Source organism: Balaenoptera physalus (genome assembly GCF_965194825.1).
Source record: "Balaenoptera physalus genome assembly, chromosome: 19".
NCBI lineage: Eukaryota > Metazoa > Chordata > Mammalia > Artiodactyla > Balaenopteridae > Balaenoptera > Balaenoptera physalus.
In genome coordinates this window covers 55,362,790-55,380,326 of record NC_138900.1, presented here as the reverse complement: position 1 = coordinate 55,380,326, position 17,537 = coordinate 55,362,790, and the positions used below count along the sequence as shown (strand labels likewise).

Below are 17,537 nucleotides of genomic sequence, written 5' to 3'. Positions count from 1 at the left end.
GGTGTAAGAAAATGCCTTTTTTTTTTTTTTTTGGCTGCGTTGGGTCTTTGTTGCTGCACACGGGCTTTCTCTAGTTGTGGTGAGCGGGTGCTACTCTTCATTGTGGTGTGCAGGCTTCTCATTACAGTGTTACAGTGGCTTCTCTTGTGGAGCACGGGCTCTAGGTGTGCGGGCTTCAGTAGCTGTGGCACGCAGGCTCGGTATTTGTGGTGCACGGGCTTAGTTGCTCAGCAGCATGTGGGATCTTCCCAGACCAGGGCTCGAACCCGTGTCCCCTGCATTGGCAGGTGGATTCTTAACCACTGCGCCACCAGGGAAGTCCCAAGAAAATGTCTTTTTTTAGAGATGTATACTTACGTATATAAGGGTAAAATGACATGATGTCACCAAAGAAAAAAATAAAATCAATAAAGCAGGTATGGTAAAAGCTTAGTAATCTGGGTGATGGATGGCTCATTGTACTATTGTACTTTTTATTACTTTAATTTTTTTTTTCCACAATAAAAAATTTTTTTAAAGGAGAAGAAAGCACCAGTTAGAATATAGGTTCCATGAGGGCAGAGACAGGGACTTTTTGTCTTGTTGACCCTTCTTTCCCTAAAAGAGTTCTTGGCACATAGATTGAAGCGGTGAATACTAGGCTTGGTTTTCAGATCCACTCACAGGTAGACTAATTGCTGATTATAGTAGGTGAGGCCATACGTGACCTATGTCAGGTGTGTTGGCTTTGTGCAACCTTGTGAAGGTTAGGGACAGTCTGTTTTGCTCCCCAGGCAATGCTGTCTCTGCGGTGCTTTCAAAGTTGTGCGATGATAAAGAATGCAAGTCCCTAGCTGAATTGAAGGGACCTAGCTGACCTTTGTCTCTGCTTTTCTTTTTTAGCTGTGGGATGCTGGCAGTGGCTCGTTGCTGCAGGAACTGCAGGCTGATCAGCCTGTCTTGGACATCTGCCCATTTCAGGTGAACCATAACAGCTACTTGGCTACCTTAACGGAGAAGATGGTCCACATCCATAGGTGGGAGTGACCATGGTCTTGAAACTTGTCGGGCATGCTGCTGGTTAATGTTAAATGTTGTTTGTTAGCACCTGGCAGCCCTGAGCAAGATCTGTGCTTATTGTCTGTGGCCTAGAACTTTTGGGATTGTGGTTCCGTTGGGTTAGTATGATTCTAGGACTCCAGGTCAGCAAAGCACTACAGATTGTGTATTTTCAGTGTCCATCAAAAGAGTCAGTGACTGGTACTCCATCACATTATACATTTTTTGGGGGTAAAAGCCTTCATGAATCTTCGTTGAGAATCAATATTTTTGATCAAACTTTCTGCCGAACCTCGGAGAGTATCCTCCCAGAAGTCATTTAGGATATGTGTGTGCACCAAGCATTTCCAGAGGATGTGACATCCCACCAGAGTGGTCTTGTCACTTGAGCTATATGACTTGGGAATGCGTATGTTCCTGAAGGGACTAACCATCTTCCTGATGCTGCTTGGATGCAGCCTGGATGCAAAAGAATCTTTAGTTGAACACAAGAGGGCACTGTAGAATCTTCCAAAGGATTTGATCTATTTCTGACCTTGCGGCCTGATAACCTTTTAGTAACTTGGTCTCATCCCTACAGAAGTGTGTGGTAGAGCACATCTGGTCTGCTTTGTGGCAGGAACAGTAATATTCAGGTGTGCAGTGCTGGGATATTGGTAAACCCAGTGATGGTGGTGGCTGATGAGCTGTAGACCCTTCCCTAATGCCGAGTGTACGGAGTTCGTCACATTGTGGGAGTCAAGGAGAGAGACCAGTTGTTTGAGCAGTGAGGAAGACTCACTTTTTTTTCTAGCCAGCTTAGGATCTCAGGATTGGTTTTATATAAGCCAATGCTTTGAAGGCCACTCTTTGTCCCTCTCACTAGGAAAAGATGAGCCATATGTCAGAGCTCTTACTTGAGTCTTCTAGTATGAGAGATCAGGAGCAAGGGGCTAACCAAGAGAGGCTTGCAAAAGAGAAGCTACTCAGACTGCTGTTGAAAGCAAAAGAAGGACTTGTGTTTTCCATTTTGAAAGAGTCTCTCTCTGAATAAAGTCAACCCCTTGGAGTGAGGAGCCATTCTTGAGCGTGTTTAGAATTCCCAGGTTAAATCCTTCCCCCAGGTGAAACTGATGTTTGATTCCAAGTTCCTCTGATTTGCCTCCCTTCCTAACTTTAAAAAAAAGTGTTGTTAGTAAAACAGTTATTCTCAGGAAGATAATAGTGGTTGGAGGCCTATGTGGTTTGCTGGGAAATGCCCACCAGCTTTCATTTCAGCCCTGGATTGTCCAACTTTGGGAGCTGCACTTTTCTCCAATAGAGGGCTCACTTTATATCTGTTTGCTTTGCCAAAGGCTACTCTGCTAAACTGTTGTCCACAACAGAACATATCTCAAGGTGTGTGCTCCTTGTTCTTGGGAGCAGGATGGCTAACAGTGTGATTTTCTTAAATAATAGGAATTTTATTTTATTTTATGTATAAGTTTTATCATTTTTATTTTAAAACAGTTCTGACCGGTCAACTCCTGAACTGTTTCCAGCATTTCTCACCAGCAAGGGGTTATTGCAGTAGATTTCCCCAGAGTTCCACATTCTAGTTGTGCTTTTAAAGAGCGGCCTCCTATTTAAGGACATCTTTCAAAAAGCCAGTTTCCAGAGCCTGGGAAAGAGCCCCCTTTTCTAGAGGAGGTGTTCCTTTTGATATGTTGATGATTAAGAATGACTGCCAGGTCTAGAGCTTCAGTGGCAGAGAAGGATTTGAATGAAAAAGCAGAGCTCATCTGGTTTCAGCCAATGATAAGATAACAGAGAGGATGCAAGTGGTCAGGCCCTGGCTGCCTCTGTCTTTGGCAGGGGCAGAACCCAGGGCAGGGTTAGGATTTGACTAATGTTGAAGTACACTCAGCTGATGCTGATTAATCCCCCCAAGTGTAGGAACCAAGGGACTTGTATTACTAGGGAAGTTGGAAGAATCTCATGTCTTACCAATCCTTGCATTCCTCTAGTAAATTTAGATGTTTTAGAAGCAAATTCTTGGGACTGTGACTGATTTCTCCAAAGGAAAAAAACTTTGCCCCTGCCCCCGCTCTCCTCTGCCTGGCAGGAGAGATTACCTCTGTAGACCCAGACTCTGCCCCACCATGTTCCCTCACCCCTGGCTCTAAGTTTGTTTTCCCATTTGAGGGTTTGGAGTTAAGCAGACTCAAAAATATTTTCTTGTTGTATATATCCTTATACCTGCTTTGAAAACCGGACAGTGGGATCTCTGTTCATGTTCTGTGTTTTAATGTTTGTGTTTTATGTTTTAATGTTAATATGAAAATAAAGCATTTACCATGTGTACCTGCTCCTGATGTCTTTTGTCTTTTTTTTTTTGGCTGTGTTGGGTCTTAGTTGCAGCACGCGGGATCTTCATTGCCATGCGCAGGCGTCTCTCTAGTTGTGGAGTGCAGGCTTCTCTTTAGTTGTGGCATGCGGGCTCTCTAATTGTGGCGCTCGGGCTCCAGTAGAAGCCCTAGAGTTGGCCATGACCCCAGTTCCTCTCATGAAGGTGGTATCCTGACCAGGTAGAGAGAGTGACAGTACTTAACATCACTAGGCAAACAATATGCCCCTTCCCTCAGTTCACCTGAGTCACTTGCTGCCGGAGTCAAGGAAAGGAAACAAATACATTAGCAGATGCTAACGTTTGCTTCTCTGATTAAGACCCCTCCCTCCCCCCCCCAAAAAAAGATGTGAAATTCCTTTAGGAACCATAGTTTGTACAACTTGGCAAATTGTTGTAAGGGAGGTAGAACACCCACACTCCAGAATACTGGGTTCTTCTCTCTGGGTCTTAACAACCCTAGACAAAATAGGGTTCTCACCCTAGACAATCACTGAGATTTCTGTGACAAGTTCAGATCCCTTAGCCGGATAATTTGGAGTGCCTGGAAGTATGTTATTCCATTTTTCATCCCTTTACTCTTGTAAGCCACTGCTGTCGTTCCAGCTCAGTAGTCATACTGTTTTGTTTCTTAAAATTAAAAAGTAATCAGAATAGTTCATTTTAGATTTATAATAACAACTTACATTTACTGAGTATGTACCTAATGCTGTGGTATACCTTTTATATGAAAGGAACTTTCAGAGAAGTGAAAGAATTTGCCCAGGTGTGGTGGCCATGAACATGTGCCTTTCAGATCTCCGACCAAGGAGGGCATAATTGACTGCTGTTCCAGCTGCTGAGCTCTGAAATCCACTACTGCATCACAGCAAGGCCGCACTTCCCAAGGGTTGCTCCCAGCCAGTGACTGAGGATGGCAGGGATACTAAGGCAGGCCCATTTCTGGGAGACGCTGAATGCCTGACAGGCAACTTTAGCTTGAGGACTCTCCAATGGTGTTGGCCAAACTTTCTTAGACTTGAACTTCAGTCTAAGTTGTTTCCACCTAACCATCCTTGCTTCCTTCCTCTCTATCTCTACTTCACACAGGGTGAGATCTGTGTATTTGACTGTTCTAATTGCCTCATCTATGTGGAATCATGCAGTATTTGTCTTGTTGTGACTGGCTTATTTCACTTAGCATAATGTCTTCGAAGTTCATCCATGTTGTAGCATGTATCAGAATTTCCTTCCTTTTTAAGACAGTGATGTTCCATTGCATGCATATACCACATTTTGCTTATCCATTCATCTGTCGGTGGACACTTGAGTTGTTTCCACGTTTTAACTATTATGAATAATGTTGCTATGAACATGGGTGTACAAATATCTCTTTGAGACCCTGCTTTCAATTCTTTTGGGTATATACCCAGAAGTGGAATTGTTGAATCATATGTAATTCTGTTCTTAATTATTTGAGGAACTGCCATACTGTTTTTCCACAGCAGCTGTGCCATTTTACATTCCCACTAACAGTGCATAAGAGTTTCAGTTTCTCCACATCCTCTTCAACTCTTGTTACTTTCTGGGTTTTTTTTTTTGGCGGGGGGGGGGGTTGTTTGTTTGTTTGACAGTAGCCATTTGAATGGTGTGAGGTGGTATCTCATTGTAGTTTTGATTTGTATTTACGTAATGATTAGTGATGTTGAGCATCTTTTCATGCGCTTATTGGCTATTTGTATACCTTCTTTAGAGAAATGTTTATTCAGATCCCTTGCCCACTTTCATTTATTTATTTATTTTTAAAATTTATTTATTTTATTTATGTATTTTTGGCTGTGTTGGGTCTTCCTTGCTGCACGTGGGCTTTCTCTAGTTGCAGCGAGCGAGGGCTACTCTTTGTTGCAATGTGCAGGCTTCTCATTGCAGTGGCTTCTCTTGTTGCAGAGCACGGGCTGTAGGTGCATGGGCTTCAGTAGTTGTGGCACGTGGGCTCAGTAGTTGTGGCTCGTGGGCTCTGGAGTGCAGGCTCAGTAGTTGTGGCACACGGGCTTAGTTGCTCCACGGCATGTGGGATCTTCGTGGACCAGGGCTCGACCCCATGTCCCCTGCATTGGCAGGCAGATTCTTAACCACTGCGCCACCAGGGAAACCCCCCTTGCCCACTTTTAAATTGTGTTGTTTGGTTATTTGTTGATGCCTAATCCCCTTTTGTTTTCTGCTTCCTGGTAGACCTAGATAACACGGGTATGCCAGGAGTGTTCCAGGAAATTTGGTAAGATGGGAATGATTGAGGCCCAAGAATAATAAAGACCAGGTGGCAATGCTTAACTTCCAGAAGCCAGGAGACCACAATTCCATTATTACCAGCAAGATTGAAGAGCTGACTAAGGGGTCTTGACCAGCAGGGAGTTGGGGAGAGAGTTAATAAAAGACAGCATCCCTAGGGGCAAAATAGACACAGCCAATGAGGGTGCTTTTTAACATCTATAATCAAAAAATTCCATAAGAAAAAAAAAATTCCATAAGAAAGGAGGGGCACGAGGCTAAAGGTGGTCGTCCCCAAAGGTCATGCTCCTTTGCTCAGTTTCTAGACCTGAGCCAATTTTCAGATCCAGAACCCATTGATGAATAAGTAGTTGGGAGCCTAGGAACAAAGACCCTACAACACCATGCCAAGCATATGGTTCCTTCAGTCTTTCCCCAAAGAGACTCAATGGCCATTTACTTGGGTGACTATTTGAGGACCATGGGACATTTGGTCCAAGTTGCCATTGATACTCAGACTAAAAGCATCATCATAGGCCCCTGGCCCCTGGGGACCTGGTACTATAAATGGAGTCCTGGCTAGATTATGGCTCACAGTGACCCCACTGGTTATGTGGACCCATCCAGTGATCATTTCCCCAGTCCCCAAGTATATAACTGGAAATGATCTAGAATAATCTAGACCTAGAAACACTAAATCATTGTGAAAATGATCTGGAAACGTGATGTTTCTGGCCTATGGGGTAAGAATTACCATTACAGGGACTTCCCTTGTGGTGCAGTGGTTAAGAATCCGCCTGCCAATGCAGGGGACATGGGTTTGATACCTGGTCTGGGAAGATTCCACGTGCCACGGAGCAGCTAAGCCTGTGCGCCACAACTACTGAGCCTGTGCTCTGGAGCCCACGAGCCACAACTACTGAGCCCAGGCACCACAACTCCTGAGCCCGTGTGCCTAGAGCCCGTGCTCCACAACAAGAGAAGCCACTGCAATGAGAAGCCCACACACCGCAACGAAGACTAGGCCCCACTCGTTGCAACTAAAGAAAGCCTGTGCACAGCAACGAAGACCCAACGCAGCCAAAATAAATTAATTAATTTAAAAAAAAAACACCATTACAGGAAAGGCCAAATGTAAACCTTGGAAACTGCTCTCCAATCACTGGCCAGGATAATAGATTAAAAGCAATGTCAGGAATTCCCCAGCAGTCCAGTGGTTAGGACTCAGCACTTTCACTGCCATGGTCTGGGTTCAGTCCCTGATCGGGGAACTAAGATCCTGCAAGCCGCATGGCGTGACCAAAAAAAACAAAAAAAGCAATGTCTTACTGGGGGATGGAGGATGGTGGAGATTAGTGCCACCATTAAAACCTACAGGATGCAAGTATGACCCTGAAAGACAGTGGAGAGTGAAAAATATTCCAATGAGTAGAGCTGCAAGCTGTGCCCTAATCTTTCCACTTTGTATGGAAGAAGTGGTTTAAGGTGAGAATATAAACAGATTCCTGGGCAGGGTCCAACAGCCTGGTCTGGGATAGTGGCATGTGGTTGGACTATATGGAGAAGGCACAATGTGTAAAGATTTTTCATTACAGGACAATGCACACCAGAACCTCCACCATGGAAGAGGTATTGAACAATCAAGTAGGCAGAATGACTCGACCAATTGACAGCCATTCTTCAGCCACTGTAGACCTGATATGTTGGGCCCATGAATGGAGTGGCCACGGTGGCAGAGATGGAGGCTACATATGGGCCCAAAGTCTGGCTGGGAGAATGGACTGCCACTTACTAAGGCTGCCTCTTAATGTCCAACCTGTCAGCAACAGAGACCAACACTGAGTCTCTGATATGCCCTTTTCCTAGAGAAGATCAAGTAGCTACTTTGTGGCAAGTCAGATACAATGGGCCTCTTCCTCTTGAAAAGGCCAGCAGTTCTTCCTTATAGGGATAGATACCTATTCTGGATGTGGATTTAACTTTCTTGCTCTCAGGGCCTCTGCCAGCAGAATGCCAGATTGAGGCACAGATTGCTACACAACATAGCATCTGACCCAGGGGACCCACTGTACAGTGAAGGGATTGCAGAAGTGGATCCATGACCATGGGATCTGTTGGTCTTGTCATATACTATCCCATCCAGAAACAGCCAGCTAATAGCATACTGATACTGACCTTCTAAAGACATAGCTGAAGCACTAGCTAAGAAGCAACACTCTGAGAGAATAGGGTGTCATTCTTCAGGATGCAGTGTTAAGAGACCTCTATTGGTGTTGTTTCCCCAGTAGGCAGAATACATGGGTCCAGGAACCAACATGAGGAAACAGGAGTGGCTCCACTTACTGTCACTCCCAATGACCTGGGTGATTTTGTACTTACCATCCCAGCAACCTGGGCTCCACATCATTGAAGGTCCTGGGTTCCTACAGGGGTGCACTTTGCCAGAGGACACAGCAAGGGTCCCACTGAACTATAAATTAGGCTGCTACCAGAGCACTTTGGAACCTTGTGCCCAGGGACCAATAGGTGAGAAGAGGAATCACCATATTGGCAGTGGTAACTAACCCTGATCAAAAGGAGGAAGTAGGGCCGCTTGTACATAATGGGAGCAAAGAGGAATATCCAAGTGGTCCAATTGGATGCCTTCTGGTGCTCCGTTGCCTCTCTCTAACTGTGGACAGACATGCAACAATACCACACCAGGATGAAAAGGTTATTATGCCCACTACCAACACCACCCCAGAAATGAAGGCTTGGGTCACATCACCAGGTAAGCCACCAAGACTTCTGAGGTGCTAGCTGAGGGTAAAGGAAATTCAGAATGGAGGAAAAAGAGGATGAATACCACTTGCAGCCCTGAGATCACCAGCTATGATGGACATTAGTTTATTTCACTAACCTCCCTCTTCTTTTTTCCCTCTGAAAAAGAGATCCATGGAAACTATAGAGTAGCTGTTCATCAAATTTGTGTAGAGAAATAAATCTGTGGGGCACAAGGGATGGAATATGATGGTCATGAAAATTTGCCTCTCAGATGTCCAATTGTGGGGACTGTAATTGACCAGCTGCTGTGCTATGAAATCCATCGCTGGGTTCACTCTGAGGCCACACTCCCCAAGGGTTCTTCCAGCCAATGACTGAGCATGGCAAGAGATGCTAAAGCAGGCCCATTCCTGTGAGGCTTTAATCCTAATAAGTTTCTTCCACAGCTAATCCTGTCTGGAGATTGCTTCTCACAGAACCCAGAATAACCCAGCAGGAGGCAAATGTTGGATTAGACAATGAAACCCAGACAGTCCAGGCTGGTTCTTCTAACTACAGTGCTATCCCCAAGGCAGGAAGTACATAGGAGGTGCTCAGAAAAGAACTGCTGAATTATAAATGAATAAATCTAAAAATGGCATGTTGAAAAGGGGTTAATTTTCCTAGGAAGGCTTCAAAAATATTGAGACTTTTGAGCTGAGCATTAAAGGAGAAGAAAAAAAAAATTTTAGGAAGAAAGTGTTAGAACTTCATGGGTCAATGTCATATCTACATGATCTTGAAATTTTGGATATGGCAAAGGTCAGGAGGTGCTTGAGGAAAGAGAGACCACTGATGCAGTCCTGCACTAGAGCAGTAGTTGCCAAGGACTGGCAGGGACCAGTGTTGCCTTGGTTGTTAGGAAAGCATATTCCTGGATTCCATAATCAGAAAAATTTGAAAATTGCTCCAGGTGATTCAGCTGCACAGTGAAGTTTGGGAAAGCATTCCTGTATTTTGGAAGCTGCCATAGTCCTCAAATGGGAAAGATGGTAAGAAGTCAGGGGAGGAAAGTGCTCTGCCCCATCACTTCTTTTCACCTTGCTTGCCCAAACAATGAGAAGAACAATTAGAGGGCTTCAGGGAAGTCACTTCAGCCACTCAGCAGTGGGAGGAGCAGCTTGGCCAGTTCAGTAAGCCTTCATTGATTGCCCTCTATGTGCCCAACATCATGCTGAGCACTGAGGGTACTTGTGAGGTGGTTAAAGACTCTATTCGCTCTTGCTTGGAGATTAAACCACACCCCGGCTGATACCTCTCCAGCAGCTTCCCAATGCACTTAGATTTAAGTAGACTTAAACCTAGTGCAGTTGTTTTCTGTTTATCCTACGTGTTCTTCGTCACTTTATTCCCACCTTTTTGCCTTCTTTTGGATTAATCAAATGCTTTACACTTACACATTCTTGTAGTATTCTTTTAGTGTTTATTCTAGACTCCAGGGCCTAGCAGTTACAATCTGCATCCTTCTTTATATGCTATGGGAGTCATATATTTCACTGTTACATATGTTAAAAATCTCTCATTATCGTTGTTTAAAACAATATTAATTGTCCACATATTTACCCTTTCAGTGCTCTTTATTCCTTCCTGCAGTCCTATGCTTCCATCTGGGATCATTTTCCTTCAGCCTAGAGTAGTGCAGACCATCTAGCAATGAATTACCTTACTCTCTCAGCTTTAGTTTGTCTGCAAATGCCTTTTTTAACTATTTAATTTATTTATTTAAATTTATTTGTTTATTTATCTTTGGCTGCATTGGGTCTTCGTTGCTGCGCACGGGCTTTCTCTAGTTGTGGTGAACGGGGGCTACTCTTCGCCGCAGTGTGCAGGCTTCTCATTGCAGTGGCTTCTCTTGTTGCAGAGCACAGGCTCTAGGCACGCAGGCTTCAGTAGTTGTGGCATGCAGGCTCAGTAGTTGTGTCACACAGCCTTAGTTGCTCCGTGGCATGTGGGATCTTCGCAGACCAGAGCTTGAACCCATGTCCCCTGCACTGGCAGCGGATTCTTAACCACTGTGCCACCAGAGAAGTCCCTGCAAATGTCTTTATTTCACCTTTTTTGAATGGATCTAATTACATTTTTAAAAACTTACTGAGATCAAATTCATGTAACATAAACTCCACTATTTTAACAATTCTAAGTGCACAGTTCAGTGGTTTTTAGTATAATCACAATGTTATGATTGTGATTATCTGATTCATCACCATTATCTGATTCCAGAATATTTCCATCATTCCCAAAAGAAATCCCATACTTCTCAGTTCTCCCCTCCTCCCATATCCTGGAAACCATTAATCTACTTCTGTCTCTATGGATTTGCCTATTCTGGATATTTCATATGAATGTAATCCTACAACTGGTGGCTTTTTGTCTCTGGTTTCTTTCACTTAGTATTATGTTTTCAAGGTTCATCCATGTTGTAGCGTGTATCAGTACTTCATTACTTTTTTTTTTTTTTTTTTGGCCGTGCCGCACAGCATTTGGGATCTTAGTTCCCCAACCAGGGATGGAACCTGTTCCCCCTGCAGTGGAAGCACAGAGTCTTAACCACTGGACCACCAGGGAAGTCCCTAGTACTTCATTTCTGAAGTACAATTTCCCTGGGTGTAGAATTCTAGGTTAGCAACATTTTTTTTTCTTTTGGTATTTAAATTATGTCATTCTACTGTTTTCTGGCTTTCATAGTTTCTTAATGAAAAATCAGATATGCCTGTTATTGGTCCTTTGAAGATAATACATCTTTGTCTGCTTTTAAGATTTTCTCTTTCTCTCTTTGATTGTCACCAGTTTTACAATGACATGCCAAGGCTGTCTGTGAGCCAGGATGTGGGCTCTCACTGGACAGTGAATCTGCCAGCACCTTGATCTTGGCCTTCCCAGCCTCTAGAACTATGAGAAATAAATTTCCATTGTTTATAAGCTATCCATCTATGGTATTCTGGTTTTTTGGGGTTTTAAAATTTTTTTAATTTTTTTTTTTGGCCGCACCACTTGGCTTGCGGGATCTTAGTTCCCCAACCAGGGATTGAACCTGTGCCCCCTGCAGTGGAAGCATGGAGTCCTAACCACTGGACCGCCAGGGAATTCCCTATAGTATTCTGTTAAAGGAACCCACACAGACTAAGATATCCAGTCTGCTCTTTATGTTATCTAATGAATTTTAATTCAGTTCTAGAATGTCCATTTGATTATTTGTATAGAATCCAATTTTCTGTTGAAATTCTCTATTTTCACCTATTTTATCTATCTTTTATTTTCTATAGCATACTAGTCACAGTTATTTTAAAGTCCCCATCTGATGAGTCCAATATCTGAATCATATGGAGTTTATGCTGACTTTTTGTTTTTGGTTATTTAGTTTAGCTTAGTTCAGCTTTGTTTTGTTTTTAGCATGCCTTATAATGTTTGATTCAAAGCTGGACCATGCAGATTAAAAATTATAGAAGCTCTGGATGGTATTAATCTTTCTCCAAAAAGGTTAATTTTTCTTCTTATAGACAGAGTACTGGAGGGTCACCTTGACCCCACTGAGGCATGTTTTAAGCTTTATTAGGGTTGGCCCATTGTAGTTTTGCCTTTTCTTCTAGGGCAAGGTCCTTACCCCTGGGGTGTTGTCCTTCCTCCTGCAATATGGCCTTTGTTCCTAGGGTGTAACACTTCTGAGGCCTCAGTTAAAAGCCAGGGGTGTTTACCAAGGCCTCTACACCTCAGCAGGGTCCAAGCTCTTTCCCCAGTACTATGGGGCGGCTGAAATCTCAATTTATTGCTCTCTCAGCTATTGTTTTCTTCAGGATTTGTTGGAGTCTGACTCTGTGCATGGACAGCTTAGGAGTCAGTCAGCCATTTGAGAGAAATTTGTTCACAGATTTTTGGCTCTTTCTCTGTGGTTTCCTTCTCTCCAGTATTTTGACCCTGAAGTCCCAGCCACTTGGAGGATTCTGAACGCCTACCTGTATATTTTCAGCCCAATAAGATTACTGCTTTCTGCAAGGGCTCAATTCTTCTGAGCCACAATTTGGACAGTCCCCTCAGAAATAAATCTGGGCTGGAGCTCCCCTGTGTACTTCTCTTTTCTCAAAGATTGTAGCCCCCCATTTCCTCACTGTATGAGTTACTTTCTAACCCCTCAAAAGATATTTTATATATTTTATCTAGTTTTTATGGTTTTATTTCAGCGTAAATACAAATTTGTATTTGTACTCGTATTTGGGATCAGAATCCTCCCCAGTTTCATGTATATATAGGGCCTGAGGGCCTTATATGATCTGGCCCTTGATGGGTTCTCTGACTTCTTCTTCTAGTGCCCTCTTTCCTCATTTCAATGCAGCCACATAGGCCTTCATTCTGAAAGCTCATTCCCTTGTCTTGAACTTGCACTTGTCATTAACCTTTGCTTTTGGAACTCTTTTCTTATGGTCTAAATGTTTTTGTCCCCCCTAAATTCATATGTTAAAATCCTAATGCCCACTGTGATGGTATTAGGAGATGGGGCCTTTGGAGGTGCTTAGATCATGAGAGTAGAACCCTCATGAATGAGATTAGTGTTCTTATAAAAGAGATCCCACAAAGCTCCCAGCTCCTTCCACCCTGTGAGGACACAGTTAGAAGTTGGCTGTCTGCAACCCATAAGAGGGCCTTTGCCAGAACCTGACCATGCTACCACCCTGATCTTGGACTTCTAGCCTCCAGAACTGTGAGAAATAAGTTTCTGTTGTTTATAAGCCACCCAGTGTGTGCTATTTTGTTATAGAAGTCTGAACAGACTAAGATATCTTTAGATCTGCCCCCCCTTTTTTTTTTTTTTAATTTATGCCAATTCACTCTTAACTCAATGATCACTAGCTGCCTTTATATAAAATCTCCTCCCCACCCCAGTCATCCCATTTATCTTTTCTTTCTTTCTTTTTTTTTTTAATATTTATTTATTTATTTGGCTGTGCCGGGTCTTAGTTGTGGCACGTGGGATCTTCATTGCAGCATGTGGGATCTTTAGTTGCAGCATGCAAACTCTTAGTTGTGGCATGTGGGATCTAGTTCCCTAACCAGGGATCGAACCGAGGCCCCCTGCATTGGGAGTGCAGAGTCTTAGCCACTGGACCACCAGGGAAGTCCCTATCTTTTATTTTCTTCATAGTACTTATATTATCTGAAATTATCTGGCTCTTTATTCACTATCTTATTGTTTATCTCTCATATAAGCCAGTTCTTGAGCAATGCGTGGCATATTAAAAAAATGCTCAACACGCATCTATTGGATGAGTTACGGAAGTGAGGATCAAGAAACAAAGGGTACAGTAAAGGGTAAAATGAATTCCTAGTTTGTGATAGAGACAGTCTGTTTTTATTAACAAGTCACTGAGTCCAGGCAACCCAGGTCAGGTCAACCCTCTTCCCACTGGCCTGCGGGTTTGTGCTTTCTGTAAAGTCTGACTTGCCTGACACAGCCTGAGCTGGCCAGGTTCCCAGATTTCTCTCAGTTTCTTGCTTGTTGGTCACTGTGATTTCAAGATAGGCACATATACTCCTCCCTATCTCCAGAGGCAGTCTGTGGCTGGGTCTAGGGTTTTCTCACTGCAGGCTGTGAGATGGGCAACTGCTGGCTTCTCTTAGCGGATTGTCAATTTCTGGCCTTAAACTGGCTTAAAAAATAAACTCCCACTTGTTGTCTGCGCACATGGAGACCCATCACTGAAAATTAATGACCCTTATCCAGTGGTTAGGACTCTGTGCTTTCACTGCTGAGGGCCTGGGTTCAATCCCTAGTCGGAGAACTAAGATCACACAAGCCGCGTGGCATGGCCAAAAAAAATTAATTAATTAAAAAATTAATGACCCTAAGTGACTTTTCAAGAACTTCAGGTCTCTAGCCTGCCTGAGATTTACCTATGCCACGTATCTGTTAAGGAACATGTACATTTATCTGTTCTCCCCTGGGCTGTCTTAGTCAATGCTCAAGGTTGGCAGCAACCTTAGCACCACATTATGGCAGTAGCAGGAGTGAGTTTTGGTAGAGATGTCAACATGTCCTCATTCCTAGAGATAGAGGCCTGTGTCAGCCACAGTGGGCAGTTTGTACCCCTAAAATACTCTCAGTCTCAGGGGTTCCTTATGAGGCCTATGAACCCCCACCCGACCTCTCAGGTTCTAGTTATGTCTGGTCTGGTCTTCACTGCCCATTTGTGGGTCAGGACAGCAGAAGCTGCATTTTTGAACATGGATGACCAGTGGGGATCACATGTCCCGAGCTGCCCTCACTCCCCAGCATGGTATACTGGCAGAGTGGGATAAAAGTGCACCATGCCAAGTGAGAGGCCAGGGGTTCTGGTCCCAGTCTGGCAAAGTTCATCCTGGGCAGGACATTTAACCCTGCTGTGCAGAACTGTTACCATCTCTGCCATTCTTCAGCTGAGTGAGAACCCAACTCAGGCCTGATGCATGGCTCAGATGACACAATAGATGTGAAGATGCTTTAGGAAGATAACATCTCTCCTATGGAGAAGGAGGGGACACTGGTGTTAAGTGAAACAACCATCCCTGCCTATAGTGCATGCTGAAGACGCTGCATGCAGGTCAGCAAGACAGTTATGAGGCGCAGACTTAACCTGAGGCCTCAAAGACATGTTTTGTTATTTTCTTTGCCTCCTTGAAACATGAGTTTAAATTCTGGCTTAAAATCTGGCTCACATGCAAAGGGCTTCCCAGTTTATTCATAATACTGGCTATAATTTTTTGAATTCCCTATTGTGGGCCAGGCACTTTATTATTTCTAATCTTCACAATTATACATTAGAGCTCCTCCTTGTCTTTCTCAGACGAGAAAAATGAGGGTCAGAGAAGTTAAAGGACTTGCCTAGTTTGCCGAAGAGCAAGGATTATAACAGGCTCTTTTCTTATTCTGGAACCAGTGCTCCTAACCCTGATTCAATGCTGCCTTCTTGTCTGGGTAAGAGAGGCTTTTGGGGCAGGTGGAAGGAAGCAAGGAGAAATGCAAGAAAAGGTTTTTAGATGCCGGAATACACCTGATCGTGTAAAGTTCACCTCTACACATAAAGTTTTTTTTTCAAGTCATTGAACGGATGACATACTCTACCGGCCATCTTGGTTGTGGCAATCCCAATCCTTTTTTATTTTTCTGTGACGACAACCAAGGGAATTAGGCAAAGCTGCCCTACCCAGATATCTTAAGGAGCACCAGGAACGCCCCCGGCAAGGAGCGCAGCTTTCCCGCCCGCCGAGGTCCGGGGCGTGGGCCATTCGGAGCTCGGCCACTCCCGGTCTTTGCTCCCAGCTGGCGGGTCTGCGCCGGCAGGGGAAGGGCTCGGATGGACCCCGCCGGGCCCCGCCCGACGCCCCGCCCCCTCATTTAAATACGCGGCGCCGGCGGGTGCGTCGAGCTCGCCGCGGACTCAAGATGGCGGCGTGTGGACGTGTACGGAGCGTGTTCCGCTTGTCGGCGGCGCTGCAGCTACTGCTGCTCGCGGCGGCTGGGGCCGAGAAACTCCAGGGCCCGGGAGGCCACAGCCAAGGCCAGGGCCCGGGGGCCAACCTTCTGCCCCTCGGAGGGCAGCCTGGAGGCGGCGCTCTAGGGGGTCAGCTCCAGCTGCCTCAGTCATCTCAGTTCCAGCAGCAGCAGCAGCAGCAGCAGCAGCAGCAGCAGCAACAACCGCCTCAGCAGCCGCAGCCGCCTTTCCCGGCGGGTGGGTCTCCGGCCCGGCGGGGCGGATCAGGGCCTGGCGGGGCTGGCGGGGGTTGGAAGCTGGCGGAGGAAGAGTCCTGCAGGGAGGACGTGACCCGTGTGTGTCCCAAGCATACCTGGAGCAACAACCTGGCGGTGTTGGAGTGCCTGCAGGACGTGAGGGAGGTGAGGAGGCAGGACGGGGCCGGGAGGTCCAGGCCTGGTGCGGGCCCGAGGGTGTCGCCGGCCTTGGAAGCCGCTGACGACGGTCTGCTGCTTCTCTCGCTTCCTCTGAGCTGCGCTCGCTCCTTCCCTCTCTGCCCCTCGCTCCCCGGCGCATTCCAAGAAGGGGACCCCACCCCCACCTTTCATTACCTCTGGGTGCGGGGGTCTGGGACGCAGACCCCAGCTCCCGGCTGCAGTCGGCGAAGGCCCAGAGCGTGTTTATATTTGCTCCGGTCTTTTGTGTGATGCTCTAAGCGCGGTGGCTCCTCGGTGAAAACCTGTTTAGGATTTTGCCATCCGTTTCGACTTGGATAATTTGTAGCAACCCTTTTAAACATGAAAAATGGTTGGCGTACTTAAGCTGTTAAAGAATGCCCTGCTGTTTATTGGCAGTAGATAATGTTTGTTTAGGTAACTGGTTCTATTCTGATGTGTATTGTAGACAGCAACCGAATTTACTGTCTTTACCCTATTCTTTGTAATTCAAAAATTCCTGTTATTTACCAGCTGCTGAAACTAATATATGCTTATTTTTTTCCTTCTTCTTCATTTCTTTTGGTCAATTTGTAATGAATCTCAAGTGTAAGCTATTACTCCAAGTGATTTAGAGTCCCAAAGCTTGAAAAGTTGGGGCAGTATTTGAAGATGGATTGTGGGGTCTCTGCCTTTCTGACGTCTGACTATGATTTTAACAGTACCTTTTAATGCAGTCTAGGTTTGATGTTGTTTGATGTGATTCAGTTAAGTAACAGAAAATTTCTTCTCTGGATTTAATGCTGCAGACGTAAGTGCATTTTTGACAGTTACCAAAGTTTGGGAGCAAATCTGGTAGGGATACTTTTTTTTTTAAGGTTTAGGTATATAGAATTAGGCCCAAAGGTTGACAGATAGAATGAAGCCACCACTGGATACAGTTTTATTTGGGAAATTGTTAACAGAATTGTCTAAGGTGTTCATGGTCATAGGAAAACCACTGGTTTGTACAGAAATGCTAGTCTTGGCAGTTTTTTTCCCCCTCATCCCCCTGTGATATTTGCTCTGGTATTCCACGCAGAGTAATTCACAGGAGGAAAAGATATACATGCAGGAGACAGAGGGAAGGGAAATTTCTAGAGCCACCAGAAATGTGGGGCCTTAGATGACTTATCTACAATTTGAAAACTAGAAAGATAATCCTTTGTTATT

General features: G+C 44.8%; 2 protein-coding genes across 7 annotated transcripts in view; both read left to right on the top strand.

Moving 5' to 3' along the window:
- The window catches only part of RFWD3 (ring finger and WD repeat domain 3), a 63,244-nt gene that overhangs the window by 38,799 nt on the left and 6,908 nt on the right, over positions 1-17,537 (top strand). For 4 of the 5 annotated variants that reach the window (XM_082439022.1, XM_082439023.1, XM_082439020.1 and 1 more), the window contains exon 13: positions 883-3,365. In XM_082439022.1, coding sequence (XP_082295148.1) covers positions 883-1,026 — 144 coding nt within the window. In that variant the 3' untranslated portion in view covers positions 1,027-3,365. Of the gene's footprint in view, positions 1-882; positions 3,366-17,537 lie in introns of those variants that run through there. The other variant, XR_014256989.1, reaches the window with a different exon arrangement.
- The window catches only part of GLG1 (golgi glycoprotein 1), a 154,086-nt gene continuing 152,379 nt past the window's right edge, over positions 15,831-17,537 (top strand). For both annotated transcript variants that reach the window (XM_082438980.1, XM_082438979.1), the window contains exon 1: positions 15,831-16,313. In XM_082438980.1, coding sequence (XP_082295106.1) covers positions 15,864-16,313 — 450 coding nt within the window. In that variant the 5' untranslated portion in view covers positions 15,831-15,863. The remainder of the gene's footprint in view (positions 16,314-17,537) is intronic.